The sequence below is a fragment of the Kwoniella pini genome, chromosome 11 (genome assembly GCF_000512605.2).
Source record: "Kwoniella pini CBS 10737 chromosome 11, complete sequence".
Classification (NCBI taxonomy): domain Eukaryota; kingdom Fungi; phylum Basidiomycota; class Tremellomycetes; order Tremellales; family Cryptococcaceae; genus Kwoniella; species Kwoniella pini.
The window spans coordinates 1,011,766-1,033,107 of NC_091726.1; the positions used below are offsets into that span (position 1 = coordinate 1,011,766).

General features: G+C 38.1%; 8 protein-coding genes across 8 annotated transcripts; 3 read left to right on the plus strand and 5 right to left on the minus strand.

Annotated features, from left to right (window-relative positions):
- Window positions 1–1,067: 1,067 nt before the first annotated feature.
- Window positions 1,068–3,719, minus strand: I206_107726 (mitochondrial distribution and morphology protein 34; the record flags this gene model as incomplete). Its single annotated transcript, XM_019157771.1, has 4 exons — window positions 1,068–2,117; window positions 2,191–3,456; window positions 3,511–3,573; window positions 3,630–3,719. The coding sequence occupies 4 exons, from the start codon at window positions 3,717–3,719 to the stop codon at window positions 1,068–1,070; spliced, it is 2,469 nt and encodes an 822-aa protein (XP_019009411.1).
- A 600-nt stretch (window positions 3,720–4,319) lies between these two features.
- On the plus strand, window positions 4,320–9,109 carry I206_107727 (uncharacterized protein; the record flags this gene model as incomplete). The annotated part of the gene is made up of 8 exons (XM_019157772.1): window positions 4,320–4,555; window positions 4,681–4,846; window positions 4,900–5,699; window positions 5,778–8,058; window positions 8,119–8,166; window positions 8,221–8,608; window positions 8,669–8,858; window positions 8,923–9,109. 8 exons carry the CDS (start codon window positions 4,320–4,322, stop codon window positions 9,107–9,109), a joined length of 4,296 nt encoding a protein of 1,431 aa, XP_019009412.1.
- Window positions 9,110–9,469: 360 nt separating this feature from the next.
- Window positions 9,470–10,541, minus strand: I206_107728 (uncharacterized protein; the record flags this gene model as incomplete). Its single annotated transcript, XM_019157773.1, has 3 exons — window positions 9,470–9,868; window positions 9,975–10,264; window positions 10,337–10,541. The coding sequence occupies 3 exons, from the start codon at window positions 10,539–10,541 to the stop codon at window positions 9,470–9,472; spliced, it is 894 nt and encodes a 297-aa protein (XP_019009413.1).
- A 327-nt stretch (window positions 10,542–10,868) lies between these two features.
- I206_107729 (uncharacterized protein) lies at window positions 10,869–12,264 on the plus strand (the record flags this gene model as incomplete). Its single annotated transcript, XM_019157774.1, has 4 exons — window positions 10,869–11,346; window positions 11,423–11,617; window positions 11,683–11,865; window positions 11,960–12,264. The coding sequence occupies 4 exons, from the start codon at window positions 10,869–10,871 to the stop codon at window positions 12,262–12,264; spliced, it is 1,161 nt and encodes a 386-aa protein (XP_019009414.1).
- A 180-nt stretch (window positions 12,265–12,444) lies between these two features.
- Window positions 12,445–13,329, minus strand: I206_107730 (uncharacterized protein; the record flags this gene model as incomplete). Its single annotated transcript, XM_019157775.1, has 2 exons — window positions 12,445–12,899; window positions 13,002–13,329. The coding sequence occupies 2 exons, from the start codon at window positions 13,327–13,329 to the stop codon at window positions 12,445–12,447; spliced, it is 783 nt and encodes a 260-aa protein (XP_019009415.1).
- A 231-nt stretch (window positions 13,330–13,560) lies between these two features.
- I206_107731 (uncharacterized protein) lies at window positions 13,561–15,640 on the minus strand (the record flags this gene model as incomplete). The annotated part of the gene is made up of 12 exons (XM_070203586.1): window positions 13,561–13,589; window positions 13,657–13,746; window positions 13,802–13,942; window positions 14,009–14,132; window positions 14,191–14,309; window positions 14,376–14,491; window positions 14,575–14,785; window positions 14,886–15,066; window positions 15,150–15,307; window positions 15,385–15,470; window positions 15,535–15,549; window positions 15,615–15,640. 12 exons carry the CDS (start codon window positions 15,638–15,640, stop codon window positions 13,561–13,563), a joined length of 1,296 nt encoding a protein of 431 aa, XP_070059687.1.
- A 546-nt stretch (window positions 15,641–16,186) lies between these two features.
- On the plus strand, window positions 16,187–17,255 carry I206_107732 (uncharacterized protein; the record flags this gene model as incomplete). The annotated part of the gene is made up of 2 exons (XM_019157777.1): window positions 16,187–16,313; window positions 16,396–17,255. 2 exons carry the CDS (start codon window positions 16,187–16,189, stop codon window positions 17,253–17,255), a joined length of 987 nt encoding a protein of 328 aa, XP_019009417.1.
- Window positions 17,256–17,620: 365 nt separating this feature from the next.
- On the minus strand, window positions 17,621–19,870 carry I206_107733 (uncharacterized protein; the record flags this gene model as incomplete). Its single annotated transcript, XM_019157778.1, has 7 exons — window positions 17,621–18,336; window positions 18,418–18,803; window positions 18,867–19,025; window positions 19,106–19,390; window positions 19,479–19,542; window positions 19,605–19,678; window positions 19,815–19,870. 7 exons carry the CDS (start codon window positions 19,868–19,870, stop codon window positions 17,621–17,623), a joined length of 1,740 nt encoding a protein of 579 aa, XP_019009418.1.
- Between the last annotated feature and the right edge of the window lie 1,472 nt (window positions 19,871–21,342).

Genomic DNA, 21,342 nt, shown 5'->3' on the forward strand with positions numbered 1-21,342 from the left:
GTGTATTTCGCCGCAGTGACTTGAATGTCGTTTTCGACCGTGTATTATCGCAGTATTAAATGCAAGCGCACAATTCGGGGAGGAGTTATTGAAGTAAAGTAAGCAAAAGATGGAATATATGTATAGATAAATATATGTGAATATGATGAATGAATGTGATGTACAGTAGATGTGCAAAGTAGAAAAGAAGTAAATAAGCTTGTCTTTATTAAGTTAGAAGATTATCTGAAACGAAATCACAGCATTCTTTTTTTTGATGATTAGCTCGTAGCCAAGAAATTCGGATATCCGCTTCTTTTGTCATTTCTTCGTTTAAACATTTTTTTTTGTTTATGATACTTTAAAGGTAGAAAAGGAGAGGAGATGTTAGTTTTGAAATTTCCCGAAATATCTTCAAAACCCTTTTGCCAAGACTTTTACATCGTTTTCGTAAAAATACCAACCCTTAATTGCGTAACTCAAAGAATAGTGTGAACCTTTTATCACCTTACAAGTTAAATTCTCATACACACGATATAATCTACTATTCAAAGATAGAGAAGAAGAATATCACTTCTGAGATGTCATCCATTCACTTATCTATGATTTCATATATGTATCAAGAATATTCAGTGAGGTTGAATTGGTTTTTATCCCAAAGTAAAAAAGTCCTCTTTTCTCGGGATTCATTTATCATGACGGTTCAAGGCTTTTCGGCTTTTCTTTGACTCGCGTGACGCGCTTACTTAATTTTAATTCTCCGCGGAAATTTAAGCATAGCAAACGTCAGTCGTGTGAGCGATACGGTACATAAACAACAACAACAACAACAGATGAGTGTTACTCTACATATATCATACATAAATTACAGTTGTTTCATACAGAAAAGAGACATCCACAATTCGAGGTGAAGGGTTACTGAGATCTTACATGACAAGTCGTACACGAACATGAAAATGCATATATCAAAATGTCAAGTTCATATGCACGATATTGAATATCCAAAAAAAACATCCACTATAACAAAATACAACAAAAACACAAATTATCCAAGTAATCAAAAATCCGAGATAAATTGATTTATTTATCTACATATGAGGAAATCCATAAGAAGTTCTTGAATCAGGATTTCTTTTCATATTTGGTCTTTTAAATTGAGTATTAAAAGAAATTAATCCAATGTTTTTGCTAATTTCACTAATATCAGATTCAGGTTGACTTATATATGAAATTGGTCTATCATTTTTAATTCTTTTAATATTATTATTACCTTGTATTATAGAATTATCAATTTGATCAACATCACTTGAATTTATAGTTTCAATTGAATTTTCTCTTGAATTTCTATTATTCTGTATTTCACCAACACTTTTATCTTCAGATGAATTTTTCTTAGTTGTATTTAATCGATGTATTCTTTTTCTTCTTGCTTTAATTATACCTTCATTCGATCCTGGTCTATTTATTAAATTATTTCCACCTCTTGATAAATTGAAACCATTTGATCCTATTCCCATACCCATAGTACTTGATGTTAAACTTGTATTTGATCTACCTAAATAAGGAAAAGATCTAACTGCAATATGTTCATGACCTCTCGCATAAGGTGAGAGAGTATGTGCAGAATGAGAAAGAGTAGCTAATTGACTGACTGAATTGTTTAATGGTAAAGTTATACCTCCTGGACCAATATTACGAGGTGGAAAAGAAGTTCCTGGACTTGTTCCACTTATACTTGAATTTCTATTTCTTATTAATGGTTTGGGTCCTTGATTTATTGTTACAGGTTTAGATTTACTTGAAGGTATACTTGATGTTGGATTTGTAGATAAAGTATTTGACCTTGAAGGTCCACTTGTATTCCATGAAGGAGTACCAGAAGAATCACCAGTATTGGATTGTCTACGTGATAAAGATAATGAATTTCGCTGTACGGTTTGTCTGTACGCAGGAGGTGGTATTGCGTTGAAAGATTCTGAACGTGGAATGTTGAAATTACCTTGAGCAGCAGAAGAGAGGAAGACGTCAGATCGAGATGTTACCATTCTACGTAGACTTGATGGTCCTGCTTGGGATAAAGTCGGGGACATAAGCCCAATTCCTGTGACAGAAGGGGTGAATGGTCTCATCCGAAGACTCTACAAACACACATGCGAATATTAGCCGAAGTATTCATTTTATCGAAGGTTACGGGTCGTGGCCAACACTTACTCCTACTGTAGATGAAGCACCTCCTGTTGAGCTGGCTCTAGCTGTCACGCTACCACCGCCTGTAGCTGTGCCAGCCGGACTGGGCATCGCTCCGCCCCCTCCTCCAGCTTCCGATGGCGCCCTAATCAGTGACTGAGAATGGTAAACTCTAGGCCTAGTTATAAGTCCTCCACCGACAGCCGGGAAAGTTTCCCATTCTACCTGTTCGCTTTGATCATTCCCATATCCGGATCCAACTCTAGATCCGGCAGCGGATATTAACGATTGTCTTCGTGATTTTCTCGGTATTGATCGGAGAGCATCATCCATTTCAACCATATCGAATGACCGTATTTCATCTTCATCTTCCTCTTCATCATAGAATTCATCACTTTGATATTCTTCACCATCATCGTCTTGTTGTAAAGGCATTGACATAAGGGATCCTAATCCTCTATTTCCACCTTCTCTAGATTTTTCCCAAAGTCTACCAAACGCTTCGTATCCACTATGTGTAGGTACACCTTCAGGTCTAAGTCCATATGTAGGATCATAATCTTCTATATCTGGGAAAGTAGTATAGCTGGTAGGTGATTCTGAAATGGAATTTCCACTTGTACTTGGTCTTCTATTTCTCATTGACCTTGCTAAAGCTTGTTTACGAGGAGTATTGAATTTTTCTGGATTTGATGGATGAGGTGGAAATATTAAAGGTTCAGCATAAGGATTTTGATCATCGATTTCATCTTCTTCCCTTTCCCTTTCATCTTCAGGTATAGTTTCATTAACTCCAATGTCCCTATAAGGAGTTTCAACTTTTCCTCCAACACCTGTACCGTGAAACCATCTTTGACTTAATCTATGAATAATTCCAGGTAAATCTTCTCTAAACATTTCTCTCAATTGTCCTTCTATTTCTTGTTGTAAATATCCTCTTATAACTTCAATTGAATCAAAAGTTGAAGAAACATCTACATTTTGTAAAGGATCATTTTTAAAAACTAAAGTTATACCTTTTGAAGCTGATACAACTAAAATTAAAATTGCTCGAAGATGTAATTTCGATAATCTTAAAGTCATAGGTACCAAGAGTGGTTGAGATGCTAATAAAGGTGTCGATAAAGGTAACGTTGATGATGATGATAAATTAGGATTATGTGATAATGGATTTGCTTGAACTCTACATCTAACTTCTAACCAAGCATCTCCTGAATATCCTAATCTCAAAATACCACGAAATCGATCTAAAGATAAATCTCCTATTTCCAGCAAAGTCAAAGTCGGGGGCTGAAAGGGCAATTATGAGCTGCATGGAGCATGATGTTGGATACTATAGCTCACCTCTTTACCCATACTTAATTCAACGACTTCGATCCTACCTTGTATTACAGGCGGTTTATTTCCCTAACAACGGGTCAAAATTAGCTTACATATATAACGAAACTATTCGATTGACATACCTTGTTCAGAGCTCCCTCTAGCATAGCTTTCGCATCTTCATGGAATGCAGGCGAGAAAGCCGTCGACCAAGAAGGAAAAACGAATGACATCTTGATCTGCTAATCAGCCAGTTCGCATCCGCAGATCCAATCGCGAACAATAAATCGCAAAGTTTCTTCGCACGGTTGTTGACTTAATTTGCGTGCTTCGAAAGGCTATATCGAAGTCATCTTGACGTTTGAGTGTTACTAAGTCTTTGAATCTTGTGTAGCTCAATCTGCTAGAGGGTTCGTTCGAGCTCAAGAGATCTAAGCAGGATCGCACAATTCGCTAAGTTGTCAATTATTTATAGAAAACAAATAATCTTTTCGCCTCAAGATTAAGTGCATTCCGCGTCAGAAGCACGGCATAAAAGGGAATAAGGTACGATTGACTACCGTGTGAAAGTTGAAAGTGTTAATTAGATGTGTACGTAATAGCGAGATACCACCTGTTTATCAGTCAATTAACAATAATTTAGTATTGAAGTATTGTCTGTGTATATGACATTGCTGGTATATAATTGTTTCATTCCCTTCTTTCCTTTTCTCATTTATTTGATCATCACTATCCCTCTTATCCGATAACACAAACACACAAATCATCAAATTGATTCTCAATCTCACCACGACTTTTCCCTGTCATGGTTGATACTGATACGATCTCGCAAGATGCCAAATTGGGTGACCGATAATTCAACTTCAAATACAAATCAAAATCAAAATCTCGAGACTGACATGGCGAATTCCTCTTCTCTACCCACCTCAAATGTTGCCGCTCCCCCTCACCTTATCGTCGACAAAGCAGGCCCTTCCGTCACTTTGAGTACCTCGATGGACAAGGCTGAAGCGCTAAAGTCGAATGAACATTCAGTAGCTCAAGGTTTGATTGAATCTTCCAAGGACTCGTAAGTTCTTTCTCGGCTATTAACATTCCAGCCGGTTTTCATTCTTCTCTATTCATCACATTTTTCATCAGTCACAGGAATGTGATCATCAGAGCCAGCTAACGGACATCAACTCGCATCACTAGGCCAATCATCCTCTCCCCTGATACTCCTCCGGAATCAGCCGTGCCGCAAATGCCGACGGCCCTTCCTGTACCGGACCAACCTCAGAACGCAGCTCATACTTTAACATCGTTGAATAATCCAAATGACCATACATCCCAACAACCTGCGAATGGGCCCCTGCCTATCGTGAGTGATAGCCAAGAGAAATCTCATTGCCTAACGGATTTTATTTAAAGCAGAATCAGCCTGTTCCCATGAGATCAGTAAGTACAAGTATACTGCCCAACGGCACTCAGCCATACTCTAATCCATCCTCAATCATCAATTCATCGGTCATCAACGAATCGCCTGCTGTCCCGACAAATCAGCTTGCTGTCGGTTCCATAGCCGTATCTAATCCCACCACGCCTGCCACTCGTCTTTCACCAGCTATACCGTACAGCTTTCAATCTCGAGATCGTTCAACGGTCACATTCTCTATCGCTCCGGAGTATGCTCAGAGGACATTCTGCTTCACAAAAGACAACCATTTTCGGGAGCTCACCACTTTAGACATTCTCACCTTGTCGGCCTCTGCCCTCACCGCAACGGATTTGGAAAGAGCAATCAAGAAACCTAGTTATTTGATTGAGCTAGGGAAATCACTGGTCGATGGATATTTTAAGAGATCATCAAGCCGCCATGAACAGCAGCAACAGCCAAGCACGAGGACGCATCAATCGAGCCAGAATCGGCAAATTCAAGCTGGCCCCTCTCGTCCGACCTCTTCGGTGTCTAGCAATGGTTATTCTTACAATCCACAGCACAATCCGTTACAGACCCACCATTCGATTGAGAGTGTGCAACAACAGCAGAATCGCAGTCGACCAGCAAGCCGACAAAGTGTCACCAGTATATCTAGGATGAACCCTGAGGCTACTCCTTTACATAGCCCTGGTGTCGATTCACCGAAGACTATTCAGCCGCCAGAAGTGCGGGCGATTCAGCAGGAATTCGTGAGGGATCTGCAAGGGGTAGAGCAGATGTTCGGACTAGCATGGTGAGTTTACTGTCTGGCTCGTGACTTGTTCAATACCTTGCGACAACGTGTATTGACTGAATAACAACCGACTTACAGGGAACGGCTGAAAACCGCTTCCGAATCTGCATTTGACAAGATGGGCAATACTTACGGTAATTTCTCCAGATCTACGGAACAACTAGAACATCTGAAATCTCAACTAGCTGAGGGAGAGAAAAAGCTGATATCTTCACAAACGACGGTTCTACGACTGACTGAAAGTGAGACTGCCGCTCGAACGGAACTGCAGAACACAAAGAGGAAACTGGAGGAGGAGATAGAAGGGAGAAAGAGAGAGCAAGGTCCCGACGGCCCAAGACAGAAAGTCATTGCGGACCTGCAAAAAGTCATTGCAGACCATAAACGGCTTCAGGCCGAGCTTCAAGAGCTTCAAAAGACTCTAAATGCAGAAACTGCGGAGAAGAATAAAGCACAGGCTATAAACAGATCATTAGGAGCCCAATTGGGTCAATGTGCCACCGAATTGCAACGAGTCAAGACTCAGCAAGCTGCAGATTTTTCTCTGCTTACAGCAAAGAATGAAAAGATACTATCTTTGGAAAAAGAGCACGGTGCCAAGATCAACCAGCTGACGAACAAATACTTCAGCGAGGTAGACAAACTGAAAAAGGAAATAGCGGAAACGTCAAGGCCCATCTTCGGAGCACACTCTACCAATAGTCCGAAAACTCCTAAATCACCTGCCGATCCTGCTGCGGAATCGGCTAAACTCCGTTCGCTACTGAAAGCCAAGAACGAGAAATTTGCAGAGTTGCAGGAAAGACACGATGAAGAGCTCACAGAATTGAAAACGCGATTAGGCAAGGATCCGAAAGAGTGGGAGAAGGAAATTAAGGAGAAGCTTAACGCTCAACACTCTTCGGCTATCGGACGTCTGGAAAAGAAAGTCAACGAGCTGCAAGCTGAGAAATCACAGGCTGTTGCAATTCCGCCTACACCTGTACCGGACGAGCAAATCGTACTGGCGCTCACGAAGATCTTAAATTGGTGCGAGAGTCTACAAAAGAGTTTGGTTCGGTCAACTACAAATAATATTGATGATCCCTCTTCGGCAACGTCGAGTCCTGTCTTACCTTCCCTTGCTCCACCCTTTGATCACGGCACTAACAATGAAACAAGTCAGTCAAGAGCTCTGCTTGATCGCGCCAACGACTTCATTCGAGATATGAAGAATACTGCTGCAACAATGTTGTCGAGAAATAAGGATCGAGAAGAAAAAGTCAAGAAGTTGCAAGGTCAAGTCGAATTGCTCAAAGTGCAACTCAATGCGGCACAATCTGATCTTCCAGCTCTGAGAGATCCTGGAACAGCTGAAGAAACGAATGATCTTAAAGTGGCATTTGGAAAAATCATCGCTTGGGGCGAGAACATCCAAACTCTAATGGGTAAAACGATTGAACAACCTCAGACCGATATCAAGCCTCTAGAAAGAGCCGACAAGTTCCAAAGAGAAATGCATGAGGTCTTCGAGGAGATGCAGATCAAGAACAAAGAGCAGAAGCAATCTGCAGGTTCGGATGATAAGCAGATCAAAGAACTGGAAGATAAACTTCAAGAAAAGGAAAAATACCTTCAAGCTAATCTGCAAGCGTTGTTAGCTAAGTCTACACAATACGATGAGACTGTCAATGAGCTCACACTTACTTCGCGCTTTTTGGAGAGTGTCAAGAGTTCACTAAAAGAGACTGAAAACGAATTGAAGGATACAGAACAAGCGTTGGAAGAAGCTCAGACTGGGTTGAAGGACGTGAAAGCCAGATTAGGAGAAGCCGAGAAAGAGATTAAGGCCAAAGAGGAAGAGATAAAGAAAAAGGATGACGAATTGAAGATCAAAGGCGAAGAGTTGAAAAATAAAGAAAAAGAATTGATTCAAATGGCGGAGGACCTGAAGAATATGGAAGAACGATTGAGGAAGAAAGAGGAAGAGCTACAAGAGAAAGATAAATATTGGCAGACGATGTTAGAGGAGGCTCGGACTGAAGCCGTACTAGATGTCGATATCGGTGGCAAGGAATCTGCGAAACAGTTGGCTGAGATGTTGGAGGCAAAAGACAAGCTTATGAAAGAGATGAATGGCCTTCAAATGGATAACAAGAAATTGTTGGTCCAGATTGAAGAGCAACAGGAGAAAATCGATCAACTTCAGAAAGACATGGAGAACGAGCAGAATAACGTTGATACTGCGGAAGAAGCATTGAGGGAGGCGATGGACAGGCAATTCAAGCAAAGAGAGGAATACGTCGAATCCGAGATTCAATTGAAAGAAGCCAAAGACCAACGGAACAAGCTCAAAGAGCAAGTCCAGAAATTGCAAGAGGTGAGTTTCACATACTTTCGATATCCGGTCAAGTACTGACCACTTGCCTTGAATCTAAAGGAGTTGAAGCTCTCTAAGAAGTCTGTTCCGCCCAACACACCGGGCATGGTGAGTTACAATGTATAACCGGTCTGTACAAGGATACTAACTCCCATCGCCCAGTCTGGCCAGAAAATCGAACCAACCCAGATCGGGAATGCAGTACTCGATACCGCCAGTGAAAACAGGAAGCAAATGGACCAATCAGCCAGCACGAATGGAAACGGTAAAAGACCTATATCCCGCTTATACAGCTCTTCTCCTAAAATTTCCGCTTCCCGATCGTCTTCTCCTGATATTCAAATTATGGCATCAAAGCAATCACAAACGCCCTCTCAACCGCCGCCCACGTCTTCCCAGCACCCACCTAGGAATCTCTCCAATACTCCTTTGTTTCTTCCGAACGACGAGGACGACGATCGCTCATTCAGTCAAACTCCGGTCACACCGGGTGTTTCTGTGAGCGTACAAAGACCCAAGAAGAAGAAAAGAGTAATCGATGATTCAGATGGTAAGTGGTTGTGATGAGATTCGGTTCATCTAGGTCGGAAATGAACGCTGATATTTCTAGATGCGCCGCCAGACCAAGGAACCCCAGCACCAGTAGTTTCAATATCCCAAGCACCGTCTATCACCCATTCTAGAGCAGGTTCAGTTCAACCTACACACTCTTTTGAACCTGTATCAAAAGAATGGTTAAAGAAAAATATAAATCTTTGCATTCATAAAAAGGATGACAGAGTAAGATGCAAATTGTGCTTGTAAGTGTAATATCGATGATAATCGATGCTTCCATATATACTGATGACTTGAAATTCTGATTAGCGTGAATGAAAAGAAAGCTGCTGGTTCTAAAGGTCTGAGTATGAAAGTTGAACAAATTAAACCTCTTCCACTTGGAATGACAGATTCGGAAATGTTCGAACATTTTTATTCTCATGGCGAGACTTTGCGAAGGTTGAAAGATAAGAGAATTAGAGAAGGTAAAGAACGAGCTTCGCCTGAGCTTTGAACGTGATATCGAGCTATTACCTGGAGTAATGGTGGAAGAAGAGAAGTACGTCGGGGATACGGAATTCATTATTTTTTACAATCATGATGTCTTCGAAATCGATATTCCGATGCTTACCAGTGATACCTATTCATATTATGAAATAACGATAATGAGATATATATCGCATATAATTAGATTCGGTTGTTGTAAATATGCATAGCATGAGTTGGTAACACATCGTCACGATTCTCAAACACAATTGAATGACATGAATGAAAAGAAGATTTGCGAAGATAAAGAAACTCCTAGCTAATTGAACATCTAACCAATAAGTTATTCGTACCTCTGAGTAAATCTCCCAAAAATTTATTAACGGGGTTAAGCGAAAACTTTTTTTCTACTAAGTTGATCTTCAGGTAATTCTTCTCTAATTCTCTTTTGTCTTTGATCTCTTTCAATTTCATTTTGTTTTCTAATTTTATATTTTTGACCTGCATCTCTTTTAATACTTGCTCTTGTTGCTGCAGGAGAAATAAATTCAGGATTTGAATATAAAGTTGAACCACCAAAAGAACCTTCAAAAATTCTAATAGGATTTAAAACAAATCTAGGTCCAATTTCAACTAAAGAAGGAATTGGTGGACCAGTTGGAGTTAAAGGATCTTTTTCAATTATTTGAAAATTTCTAAACCAAATTTTATTATCTAATAAAGAAAATAATAAAATATGATCAATAAATGGTTTTAATCTTCTTGAAGTTTTTGGTACACTAAAAGTCTAAATTTCGTTCACAAAAAAAAAAGTTAGTATTTTATTTAATTTTTTTTTTATTAAAAAAAAAAATATTTCTTCAAACTTGATTATAAAAACCATTCAAACTTACATGAGTTAAAACTTCTTTAAGTAATTTTGTATGTTCTTCATTATCCCAACTTCCATCAAAACTAACTAAACCTCTTGAACCTTTTAAACAATTTCCAGTCATTTTTAATTCATCCATTGTATGTATATTTTGAACATGACATTTTATTGAAGGTCCATTAGGTGATCTTGATAACCAAAGATATAAATCTTCATGTCTTCTAGCTTCAAAATACAATGTATTTGAACATGAATGTAAATCTGCAAGTTCATTGATTAAATGTAAAGACGATTTTGTATCGAGTTTGGAATCTATGCAAAGGTTTTTCGAAATATGTTAATAATAATACCAAAACAAACAAAAAGGAATATAATAAAACTCACCCTTCTTAGTGTGTGGTAATAATACTTCCAAATCTCTCATAAGATGTCTCATACGTTGTGTAACACCTCTTGAACATAATAATAATGTTTTATCTTTTCTAGGTTTATAAGTTTTCTCTTCACTTGGTCCGGCAGTTGCATTATCTTTCGATTTCTTATTTTTACCTTTTTGAATTTCAGTAGCGTTTTTAAGTAGAGTAGCCATTGTTAATTGATTTATTCAGTAATCAATGAATTATGGTAAAATAAGGATATATAGTGAATTTGATAGTCAAAACATACTTTTGAAAATAATCTTTCAACGAATATAGACCGGTTGAAATATTTAAGGTACCGCTAATTATATGGGCAACGTAAATACATTAACACCTTTCCGATGGAAATGTTCAACTTGACTCTTTCGAAGTTGCTGCTGCATAGATATTTCTGAAATTGATGCATATTGATGGTCTATATAATAAATCATTATACTTGTTGAAATTGCGATTCGCACTCAATCATAGCTCAGCACGCTACTAGCTTCTCAACCACCATGCCATCTCGTCGTAGTGCTGGAAAATCACTTTTCGCTTCTTTACCTATCGAACTCAAACACTCACTTCGATCACAATCATTCGACAAGCCAGAAGAAGTTCGTATAAAAGCTGAACAGATCTTACAAATACCTTCGAGCGGATTCTTGAACACTCAACCTCAATCTGATGATGAAGATCAAGAGGAACGAGAAACTATCAATGGAGGTGGTTCGAGTCATACCAATCTAGTCGTATCAAATAATCAATCCGCATCTTCAAGCTCTATAGTCAAATCAAGAAAAATAGAACCATTATTACCCAAATATGATCTTGATCAAATAGCTAATATTGGACAAAATACACATAAAAAGAGGAAAAAAGGTAAACAACCTTTAAAGAATCCTTTAAATCCATATTTAGGACATGCATGGGATTGTACGGGATTGGTCAAAAGATATACGGATTATACAGATGTACCAAAAGATCTTATCAAATGTGAGTTTAACGCCGTTTTATCAATTCAGTACGGTTGTCTTAGGAACTTGGTTGACCTTCAAGGCTTAATTACCAGACTATGCTCAACGACGATTATATTTCCCATTATATGATCAATTACCATTACTTTTAGATCATACAGGATGGTTTTCAATAACTCCTCAACCTATTGCAAAACATATTGCTCAAAGATGTAAATGTGATTTAATTATAGATGCTTTTTGTGGTGTAGGTGGAAATACAATTGAATTTGCAAAAACATGTGAAAGAGGTAAATCTTTTGTTTTTCCTTTACAAGTTGAAAATTGTAGAAATTAACGAAAATATTTTATTCAGTCATAGCTATAGATAATGATTTGATTAGATTGAAAATTGCAAGGCATAATGCATTACATCACGGAGTTGCAGATCGTATAGAATTTATACATGGTGATTTTATTAATTTCGTAAAGGCTTTAAGTAAAACCAATAAAGTAAAGCAAGAAATCGTTGATGTAGTTTTCCTATCGCCGCCTTGGGGTAAGTTATAGCGAAAATCACTCATCCAAACCGATTATCCTGCACATCCATCTTATCTGATATGAAAGTGAAACTGACACATTATATAATACAGGAGGCATAGATTATCTCAATACCCCTTCTACCACATATCCACTTTCATCAATCCTTCCTATACCAGGTGACGAATTATTCGACCTGACAACAACACTTACTCCAAATATAGCATATTATTTACCTCGAAATACAGATTTGAAACAACTCTCAGCGTTAGCAAAGACAATAGAAGGAAATGGGGATAAGCCGGATAATACTAATACTGAACGTAATAGGGAATGGGTAGAAATCGAAGAAGAATGGGTAGGAGAGAAATTAAAAGCTATTACTGCTTACTTTGGAGGACTCGTTGCGGATGAATAGAAAAGTTGAGACACTATGATAAGATTTGTATGATGACTTTGATGATTTTGTACGAATTTTTTAATGATATCTTATATATAATGCAAGGTATATTATTTTGGTCAATTTCGATAATTCACCTGAAGTATTGGTGTAATTGATTACCAATTTTGAATCACCTATCCCGTTCTTTCTGTTTGATCAAGTAGGTCTCAAATCACCTAAAGGCTTTCCATCTTTCCATAAACCTACACTAATACCTTTAATACTAATCGTACGACGAATTTCAATTTCATTACCTAATATTCCATTTGATAAAGCTTTATTCCACCATAAACTATTTACTTGAATGTCATCATATTCATCCTTAGTTTCTGAATAATTCTTTTGACCTTGATTATCATCATCTTTAAATTCATTTTCAATTTTTCCACCAGGTAAATGAATAAGCATAATAGGTAAATTACATGTCATACTATAATTCATTGTTGATTTTGTAAATCCAGATTGTGAAATTAAAATACCTAAATCATTTTCATTTTTATTTTCATCATTTTTATCAAGATTGTCTTCAAAATTTTCATTGATAGTATTAGAATTAATTAAAATTGATGAATCATTTTCAAATATATTAGAAGATAAAAATTGATTATTACCTAAATCAAAAAAAAAATAAAAATGATTTCCCATCAATATTACAATTACTTCGTAAGTTAACAATTTTAATGAAATAAAATAAAGTAACAAAAAAAACTTACGATTTTTTAAATTATTTAAAACACCTTCTAATTCTCTAATTGATCTTGGACCTATTTTTTTTTTCTCAGCTTTACATTGAACAATAATTCTAATTCTTTTAATTCCATTCCCATTTGGTTCAAAAATACTATTATATGTAATTGGGATTTCATTTTTAGATTTAGGTAACCACCACCAACCTCTTAAATCAATTCCACCATCACCTGCACCACCTACTCTTCTTAAATTCATATATAATTTATCATTTAAATATCTTAAAGCATGCTTTTCAAATGAAGTTCCTATTTCTAATGTTGTTCTTCTTTTTAATTTTGGAAGGATTGTCATTGAGAATTCCACATGACTCAGATGCAGCACAATATAGAACTTATGATATGGTATAACGTATTAACATTACCTTTATCGAATCAGGTATATAGATCTAGACGAGCGAATGAAGTGTATTCTGCGGGGCTCCAACTGGATCACCGAAGTAATAGAAGAGACGCAATCGGAAAATGCATAGATACTGAATACATATATACAACAAAAGAAGGCAACATGTGAGCCTAGTCCTGCCTAGAAATCCATGCCTTCCTGCTTGGTAGCTAGATTGATTGAGATCATATCAGTCACCTTCATGCACCGCTAATCTATGAGAACAAGACTACTCACCACGCTTGGTACTCCTGCTATCCCTTAAAACAGCCGCAACGTGCTTCTCAAACATCTCCACGTAAGATTTCAATGAAGTTTGTTCATATTCTAAAATGATTGTCAGCTGAGTCGCGACGAAGTGACCCGTAGGGATAAAGCTGACCTTCTACTCTGCGCTGAGACGGTGTTTCCCCGTTCTCCGCCGCGGCTTTATCCAGCTGATTCAAAAGTTCTCCCACGGTAGGAACGGTGTCTGGATCAAATTCGTCCACCTGGTCAGGATTGACAGGTATACAAACTCGTCCTAAATAGCAAAGGCTCTTTAGTGGGGGCTTCGATTCGACAGAAATGACCGGGAGATTTGACCTACCTGTACCTGGATGTACACAAAATGGTGCTTTGAGCAAATGATTTCGATGTTTGGAGACTTCAGCATCTATTCGAGGGTACGTGTATTGCAGAATGACGTCTTGCATCGCCCTTTCGTATTTCTTCTACCATTCAGAAAACAGATCAGATTAGGATTTTGTAGGTGAATGACAAAGCACTCACAAATAGCAATTGGTTACCCTTTTTCAACCCCGCAACAGCTTGTTGCAAATCGCCCCATTTGTCTACGCTCGATCGTGTAGGATCGCTTTGCCATTCTCTGCGCAGTCCGCCTATAAGATCTATGGATGGCGCTGTCAGCTACATTATCCTGTACTTGGATAGCTAGAGCCAGCCGATCAGCTCACCTCGATCTTGGGGTAATATAGCCAACAAAGCTTCCCATCCCTTTTCCGTACCGAAGCAATCCTGATCGTGGAGTATCAATTTCACAAATTCCATTTTGAGATTTTCCAATGCATCACTGCGCGTAATAGAAATTGTTTTGATCAGTATAACCTTCCCTTGGAAGATAAGTAATCTCGGAAAGGCAGATATAGAACTCACCCCAATACAGGATGATATTCCGCATCGTCTTTACTTCCCCTGATATTTACTTTTTTAGCTTGCTCCTTCCCACCTTTTATCACTTCTAAGAATGTGACCAAAGATTTCCGTTGTTCGTCATTCAGGTCCAAGGCTGATTGATCCGATATCCAACAATGTATACCTCTTCTTCCTGAATAAACCCATAAAAGGTGCTTGAAGCCGAACGTCTCTGCACCACAGAAGGTGGTTAGCGACATCAACGAGGCATCATATGATTAGAGAAGGGTGATTATTTATGTTGTTGGTCAATGCGAAATCGTGACGCTCACCTCTCAAAGCGTGATCAAGCACTTTTACAGCAGCAGCGATATAACCCCAACACCTCTTACATATCTTTTTGTCGGTACAACACGTTCTAATCTCATCATAATCCGTCATATCAATGTCGAAGACTAATTCTCTTCGTTGAGGTTGCAATGCTCCGGCGGCTAAAGTTTTCCTATCTCTCGGCTACAGACAATATTCAAAAAAAAGTCAAGACCTTACTCATGTGAAATAGTTCATGATTGAATCCAGGATGATCTCAAGCTCACCCTTGCAGAATACTGTGGACCAATTTCAAATCTCGAAGGATTCAACCTGATCAATTCTTTCTTAAATTCGTCAGAATTGTGGAAAGAGTTATATCGTATATATACATCTCCGGCTAATGTGAATGCGAATTCTCGATGGGTGAAAAGTTTTGAAGGAACTATGGCATTAATTTGTTTGACACCGGAATCAGCTCCTTCCTTGCAGACCCAGGATGTAAGATCTAATGTGACTCACCTTGATCTTGATTTAGCCATAAGAAGAATGGTCGATAGGGGAATAAACGCCGATAGAAAGCATTCATCACTTGAGGTGAGGACGGACTATCACATTATGAGTCAATTACAAGGAAATTGATTCGCCACCGCACGGAAAGGAAGTACATACTCATAATCGGTCATCCTGTAACAGACTGTTAGCTCATGTCGTCCGAAGATGTTCCTGTAAGTGGAAATTCGCAAACTCACGAGTCATCGCGTATCGGAATAGGCATCTTGTGTTGATTCTTTTCAATCTAAAATGATGATCAGTGTAATCAAGACTATGGGTTTATGTTACTAGGGAATATTCAAATAGACAATGGACAGTCTGAATGGGATCTGGGCTGCAGGTGACGAATGACCTTTTCAACATTACAAAATCACAATTATAAGAACGCGTTCCTCTACTTTCTTCATCTTGAACGCGTGAACTAGTTGATCGGATGACGGAGTATTCCATCAACTCCGCTACCATAAGGATTATTAAAAGTAACCCTCCTTTAATGCTTATAACATACTTCAGCCCTAGGGACGTGCTGTGCCCTGATCTTAGATAATAATGTTCCGATTTGATCGACATCACGCACGTGCGCAAAGTTATCTAAAGTCAAAAGACTATTTTGGGAACTGGCTCAAAAAAGTTGGGTAAATAGCAAAAGATAATTTCAATGTATAGATCATGTTACTTTTTCAGAGCATATCACACGACTATTCTCATTCGCTCTTTCTGTTATAGAGTCATACTAAAAAATACAAAGCCATATCAAGATAAATTCATCATGTCTAGCGATTCCGTTTCACCTCAAGACGATTGTGTTCGACCCCTGGAGGAAAAGGATGAGAAGATTGTAAAAATGTTAATTGGTCAAGGGGTGATGGAAGGTTTAGCAAAAGCCAATAACAAATGTAAGTAAAGGAATTACATATTATCACATGAATTTCCTTGGTTGTAAGAGAAAATGACATATTAACGAAATTCATAATATAGTCATAACAAATCCATTAATAATTTTAATTATATTAATACTTGGTTTATATTTAAATAACTACATGTCGTTTAAAGTTGATTCTTCAAATATTTTGACATATATTACAATCATAATTGGACCTTGTTTAATTTTATTACCAATATTAGGTTTAATTGAATTTATACATAGACCTAAATTTTCTTCAAATTTAAGAAAAATAATAGGTAGTTTAGATTTAATCAAATTATTTGAATATTATAATAATAATAATAATAATAATAATAATCAAGAAAAAGAAAAAGAAAATTCAGGATGGGTGTTTATACATAAAAATGAAATTATAGGAATAATACTTATTGATGGATTACAAGCTGGAAAAGAATTAAATAGTGTATTAGGTGAAGAAGAAGGTGAAATTTCAAATAATAAAAATTTATTTAAACAAATAGAAAATGATCAATTACAAAATTCAAATTTAAGAAAAAGAAATAATAATAATAATAATAATTCATTAAAATCAAAAAGTGAAAATGTTAAAGAAAAAGAAAATTTAATTGAAATTAGACATTTTGATATTGATTCTCCTTATCGTAAAATTGAAACAGGAGTTTCAAATGATTTATTAATTAAAGTATTAGAAAATTATTTTAATAAATCATCAAAAGTTGATAAAATTATTATTCAAGTTAAACCATTTTCAAATTGGCAAGAATTAATTTTAAGTGAATTTGGATTCAAGAAATTAAAATTGGATCAATTGGAAAGATTGAAATTAAATCAACCTAAAAGAATTGGTTTATTAGGTTGGAAAGGATTTTGGATGATGATTGAAAAGAAAGATTGGTTAGAAAGACGAGATCAAATCTTTGCATCTAGCTGAAAACCATGTATTTCGAATAAAAGAGTAATATATCTTTATAATCAGTATTTCACACAACATCGATTGATCAAAATGTAATCTGAAGTCAAAAGATCAAATATAATTTTCGAAATCAACCTATGTGATACAAATGCATAATATGATGTCAAGCTCATAATGTAGCTTGAGTTCTTCCCTACAAATGAATTTTCCTGAAGAAGACAAAAAGAAATGAAACACTACACTTATCGCTTGAAAATGAAGAGTGATTAAAACACCTGATCAGAGTCAAGTTTCTACAATTTTAGAGACGCTGCGCTTATATAACGTCGATGAGATGTTGGAACTCCAATTTTTGATGTAAGATGATGGTCTATATGTAGCCACTATCGCCAATCGTGGTATCTCTCTTCTCCCTCAAAGGGTCTTACAGGAGGTAATCCTGCTGATGCCGCATCCATTCTTCTATACGGCGATTCTTGTCCATCGGAGCCAGACCGCGGTGGTCCTGCACCATCATAAAAGCCGGGGGTAGTGACCATGTGAGGTGATGAGCTTGAGCGAAAACCATAAGGCATATATCCCGAAGTGGTATACACAGGTGAAGCGGGACTTCGATTATCATGACGATCTAGCACTTGATCCACACTTGGCGGTATGAAAGGTGCAGTGGATTGAGCGTTTCCGTGATGATGAGAATGCGAATGCGAATGCGAATGAGGATGAGTATGTGGGCTGTTAAAAGGTGCGAATATGCTTGGAAGTGGTAATCTGGGTATACCATCATCTCCTAAACCTGTTTGCATACGTGGGAGAGGCGAAGGTACGATCGATGAAGAGGATGATTGAGTAGATCTGCTATTGAGGGAAAATGGCGAATTGATATTTGACACTGACGACGAGGATGAGGATCTTTTCTTTGATTGATTTTCTGGTAAAGGTGCCCGTGCATATGCTGATACTTGAGATGATAAATTTGGTGGGGATCTGCGATATTCTAAAGTCGGTGATGGTTGTCTTGACGTCGAATGATAGTTTGGAGAATTGACAGTCGACGTGCGCGAGAGGGAAAAGGCTGCCAAGTCCGTGGCAGGAGGTGCGGCTATATGCAGAATATAGCGAGTTAAGCAGAGAGGCGAGGGCGTCCTATATAATCGAGGACGAGAGTCAAGTGTCCACTTACGGGTAAAATTGTACTTGGAATTTATCTCCATCAAGGACGGTATAAGACCATCATCTTGAAATCTCCTACGTTTCAACGTGGAAGGTCCAGGTCCGGGAGCTGCAGCCTGATGATAATCATCCAATGGATCTTGACCGTAGCTCTTATTCTCCATCGACGGTCTCCATACTAAAGAGCTAGTCGAGGTCAGAGCCGATTGTCGGGACGCTCGCTGAACAGAGGAACTTCGCGATCTGTCTAGAGGGGATCGACGGGTAGCGGGAGAAGATGTTGATGGAAAACCCTGGTTCAGCGGCGAGATTGAGGAGTTGGTCGTTGATGGTCGGTCGACAGACAAGTTACTGCCAGATGCACTTTTGGCCGGCGTGCGCTTTCTGCTGATAGACCTGAAACGATGTGGATTAGCAACTGGTTTGGAAGTCTCAAAAGCGGCAAAACTTCGAACTTACTGCCTCCCGACACTCGTATCGGTTCTGAGCTTAACTTTAACCCCTTGTGCAGCCAGGTGCCTGGTGAGTGCTGTGGATTCATGCATGCCCTTGAAAAGTTTAGGGGAAAACACCTCGAATGGTTCGGAGATAGTTCGTGCAAGCTCGACAAGTCCGTCACTACGGTAAAAAGCGTTAGCGCCACTTCAATAGATCAAGGAATGATCACCTCATAAAATCGATGTTATACAATTACTTACTCGGTGGTATCGTACAAGGTGAACATTAATCTGAAAACCCCCGGTACTCTAACGGACAACTTGGCAAATATACATAGTGCCCCTGGTTTACCATCTAACAATCTCAATTGCTCGGGAGTCTGTACTACCTCCCCGGTCGTCGCATCTGCACCCGTTGGTGTTTTGACCGCCTGATAATAGGGTTCTAAGACTGAAGGTAAACCATGGTCTGGAAATGGGATTTTGATAGGTGTAGCAGAGACGATAGTTGCTCGAATGAAGAATGATGAGGATTCGACGAGTCGCCTACATGAAACATTGATCAGCAAATATTGTAAAGGCAGGGTTTGATGGATCACAGAAAATCAATAGGGTAATGATGAATTCCACCCACTCTAAAGGTACTTCATCTGATTTCAGCTCAACTACAGGTGGTGGATCTACAGGTCGTCGATCGACTGACAAACATTATCACGAATTAGCACGCTATTTCACATGCGTATGTACGAATATGACTCACTCGTCTCGTTCTCCTCCTTGTATGAACATAATCTAGCGCGCTCAGGCTGTTGTTTTACACTAAGCGTGTATGTACTAAAAACACCATTCGTCAATTTGGCTCCACGTTCACGTCGCGAACATCGAGCGAAGTAAAGGCAAACATGATTTGCCTCGATTGGGGTCGATGTGAAAGCGAACATTTGATCAAGAGACTAGTATTCGAACTCACCTTTTCGACAAGTCCCGCAACAGCTTCTTACCTCTGTCATCTAATATAGTACCCATCGAATTGATGTAATCCTAATTCCGGTCCCGATTCCATCTAAGCTAGACAGATATACACAACAAGTCGAATTCAGAAGCTCTTTATCATGAATTTTATACAAAAAGAAATGAAATGAAAATTTAGATAAATCCACTCCAATGGCAAGATATTAAGACTTTGGTGCTCCTTCTTTGCCGTAAAATTGTGTATAGCCTTTTAAGTGTCGGTAGTTAATCAATCCGTATTTACAACTTTGCGGTTAGGGCACGATTTACTCAATTGATAATTGATGAAAGGTGTAGTGTTTATCGATCGTATTGAGGAATTAACTTCACTAGCTTTGAACGAGGGGAAATGACAAAAAGTTGATAGGTATGAATCCAGCGGAATATTGATTTAATTTTGATTTTGCTTTTGATTTGAATCAATTCCGCTCTAAACGGTTTCCTTAGACCTTAAATTCTATTGAATTCCTTCCAAATAATAATGATGAGTTATGATGCTTCCAATGGGTAGTTTAAATCGCCTAACCACTCAAAAGGTGGTTTGATTAGTTATCATGACTAACGGAGGACTTGAGATAGACATATACATGTGACGATATGGATAGTGGGAATTGAGAGCGTGATACGTACATTCATGCAAATAGGTTGATTCCCGCGTTTTGAGCGTAACCGATGTCGTTATAAGTTGAATAGATCTCGTCTACATGTATTTTCCTAAAACTCGTTTCTTTCGGCTTGTTGGTTGGTGACTTTGAATATTTTGTGATTTTTTGTATGTAAGCTACTTTAGGTTAAAATAAGAAGAATAGTACGAGTAAGTGTTAAAAGATGCCGAATTGGTTTCATGGAATATGAGAAAGCTGCCGTTTATTCAAAGTTTTTAGTCAACTTTGTTGAGTCAATTTTGAAGCCGACTTTTGTGAACCTGTAATTGCGAAATGTTAAGGTTAATTTCTCTCATAATACAGTTACATAGAACGAGAGGTTCCAATTCCAATAAGAAATCTTGTAAACTTAATTATTATGGTATATCTCTGTCTCTCCGATCGATCGTCACCTATCATTTGGTATAATTAACGTATTTCAACTTATTCCCCCCCTGGGAAAACAAGGTACAAGGCGTTGACCGCTTGTCATTTCAAATAGTTCATGATTCCCATGAAATCAGTCTAAAAGGAAACCCCTAGGTCCCATACGTCCCATGCATAGCAATGATGCGTTACGCACTTTCTATCAGATAGGATACTTTTTTGATAGAAACTTTTGTCAAATAGGCCCTTTTCTAGAAAATCAGATAACTCTCGTAAAACGCTTGAAGGATATACAAATCATCTGCTCTTCCTTTAAGGGCTCAATCGTTATGAACTTTGGGTAACTGAACAGTGTCGTTCCGACCGAAAGACTAACGGAAACTGATCATCCATCCCTGAAACTAAGGAGTAAAAAGTTCCGGGCAACGTATTGAGCAGAGAGAAGAATTATTAGGA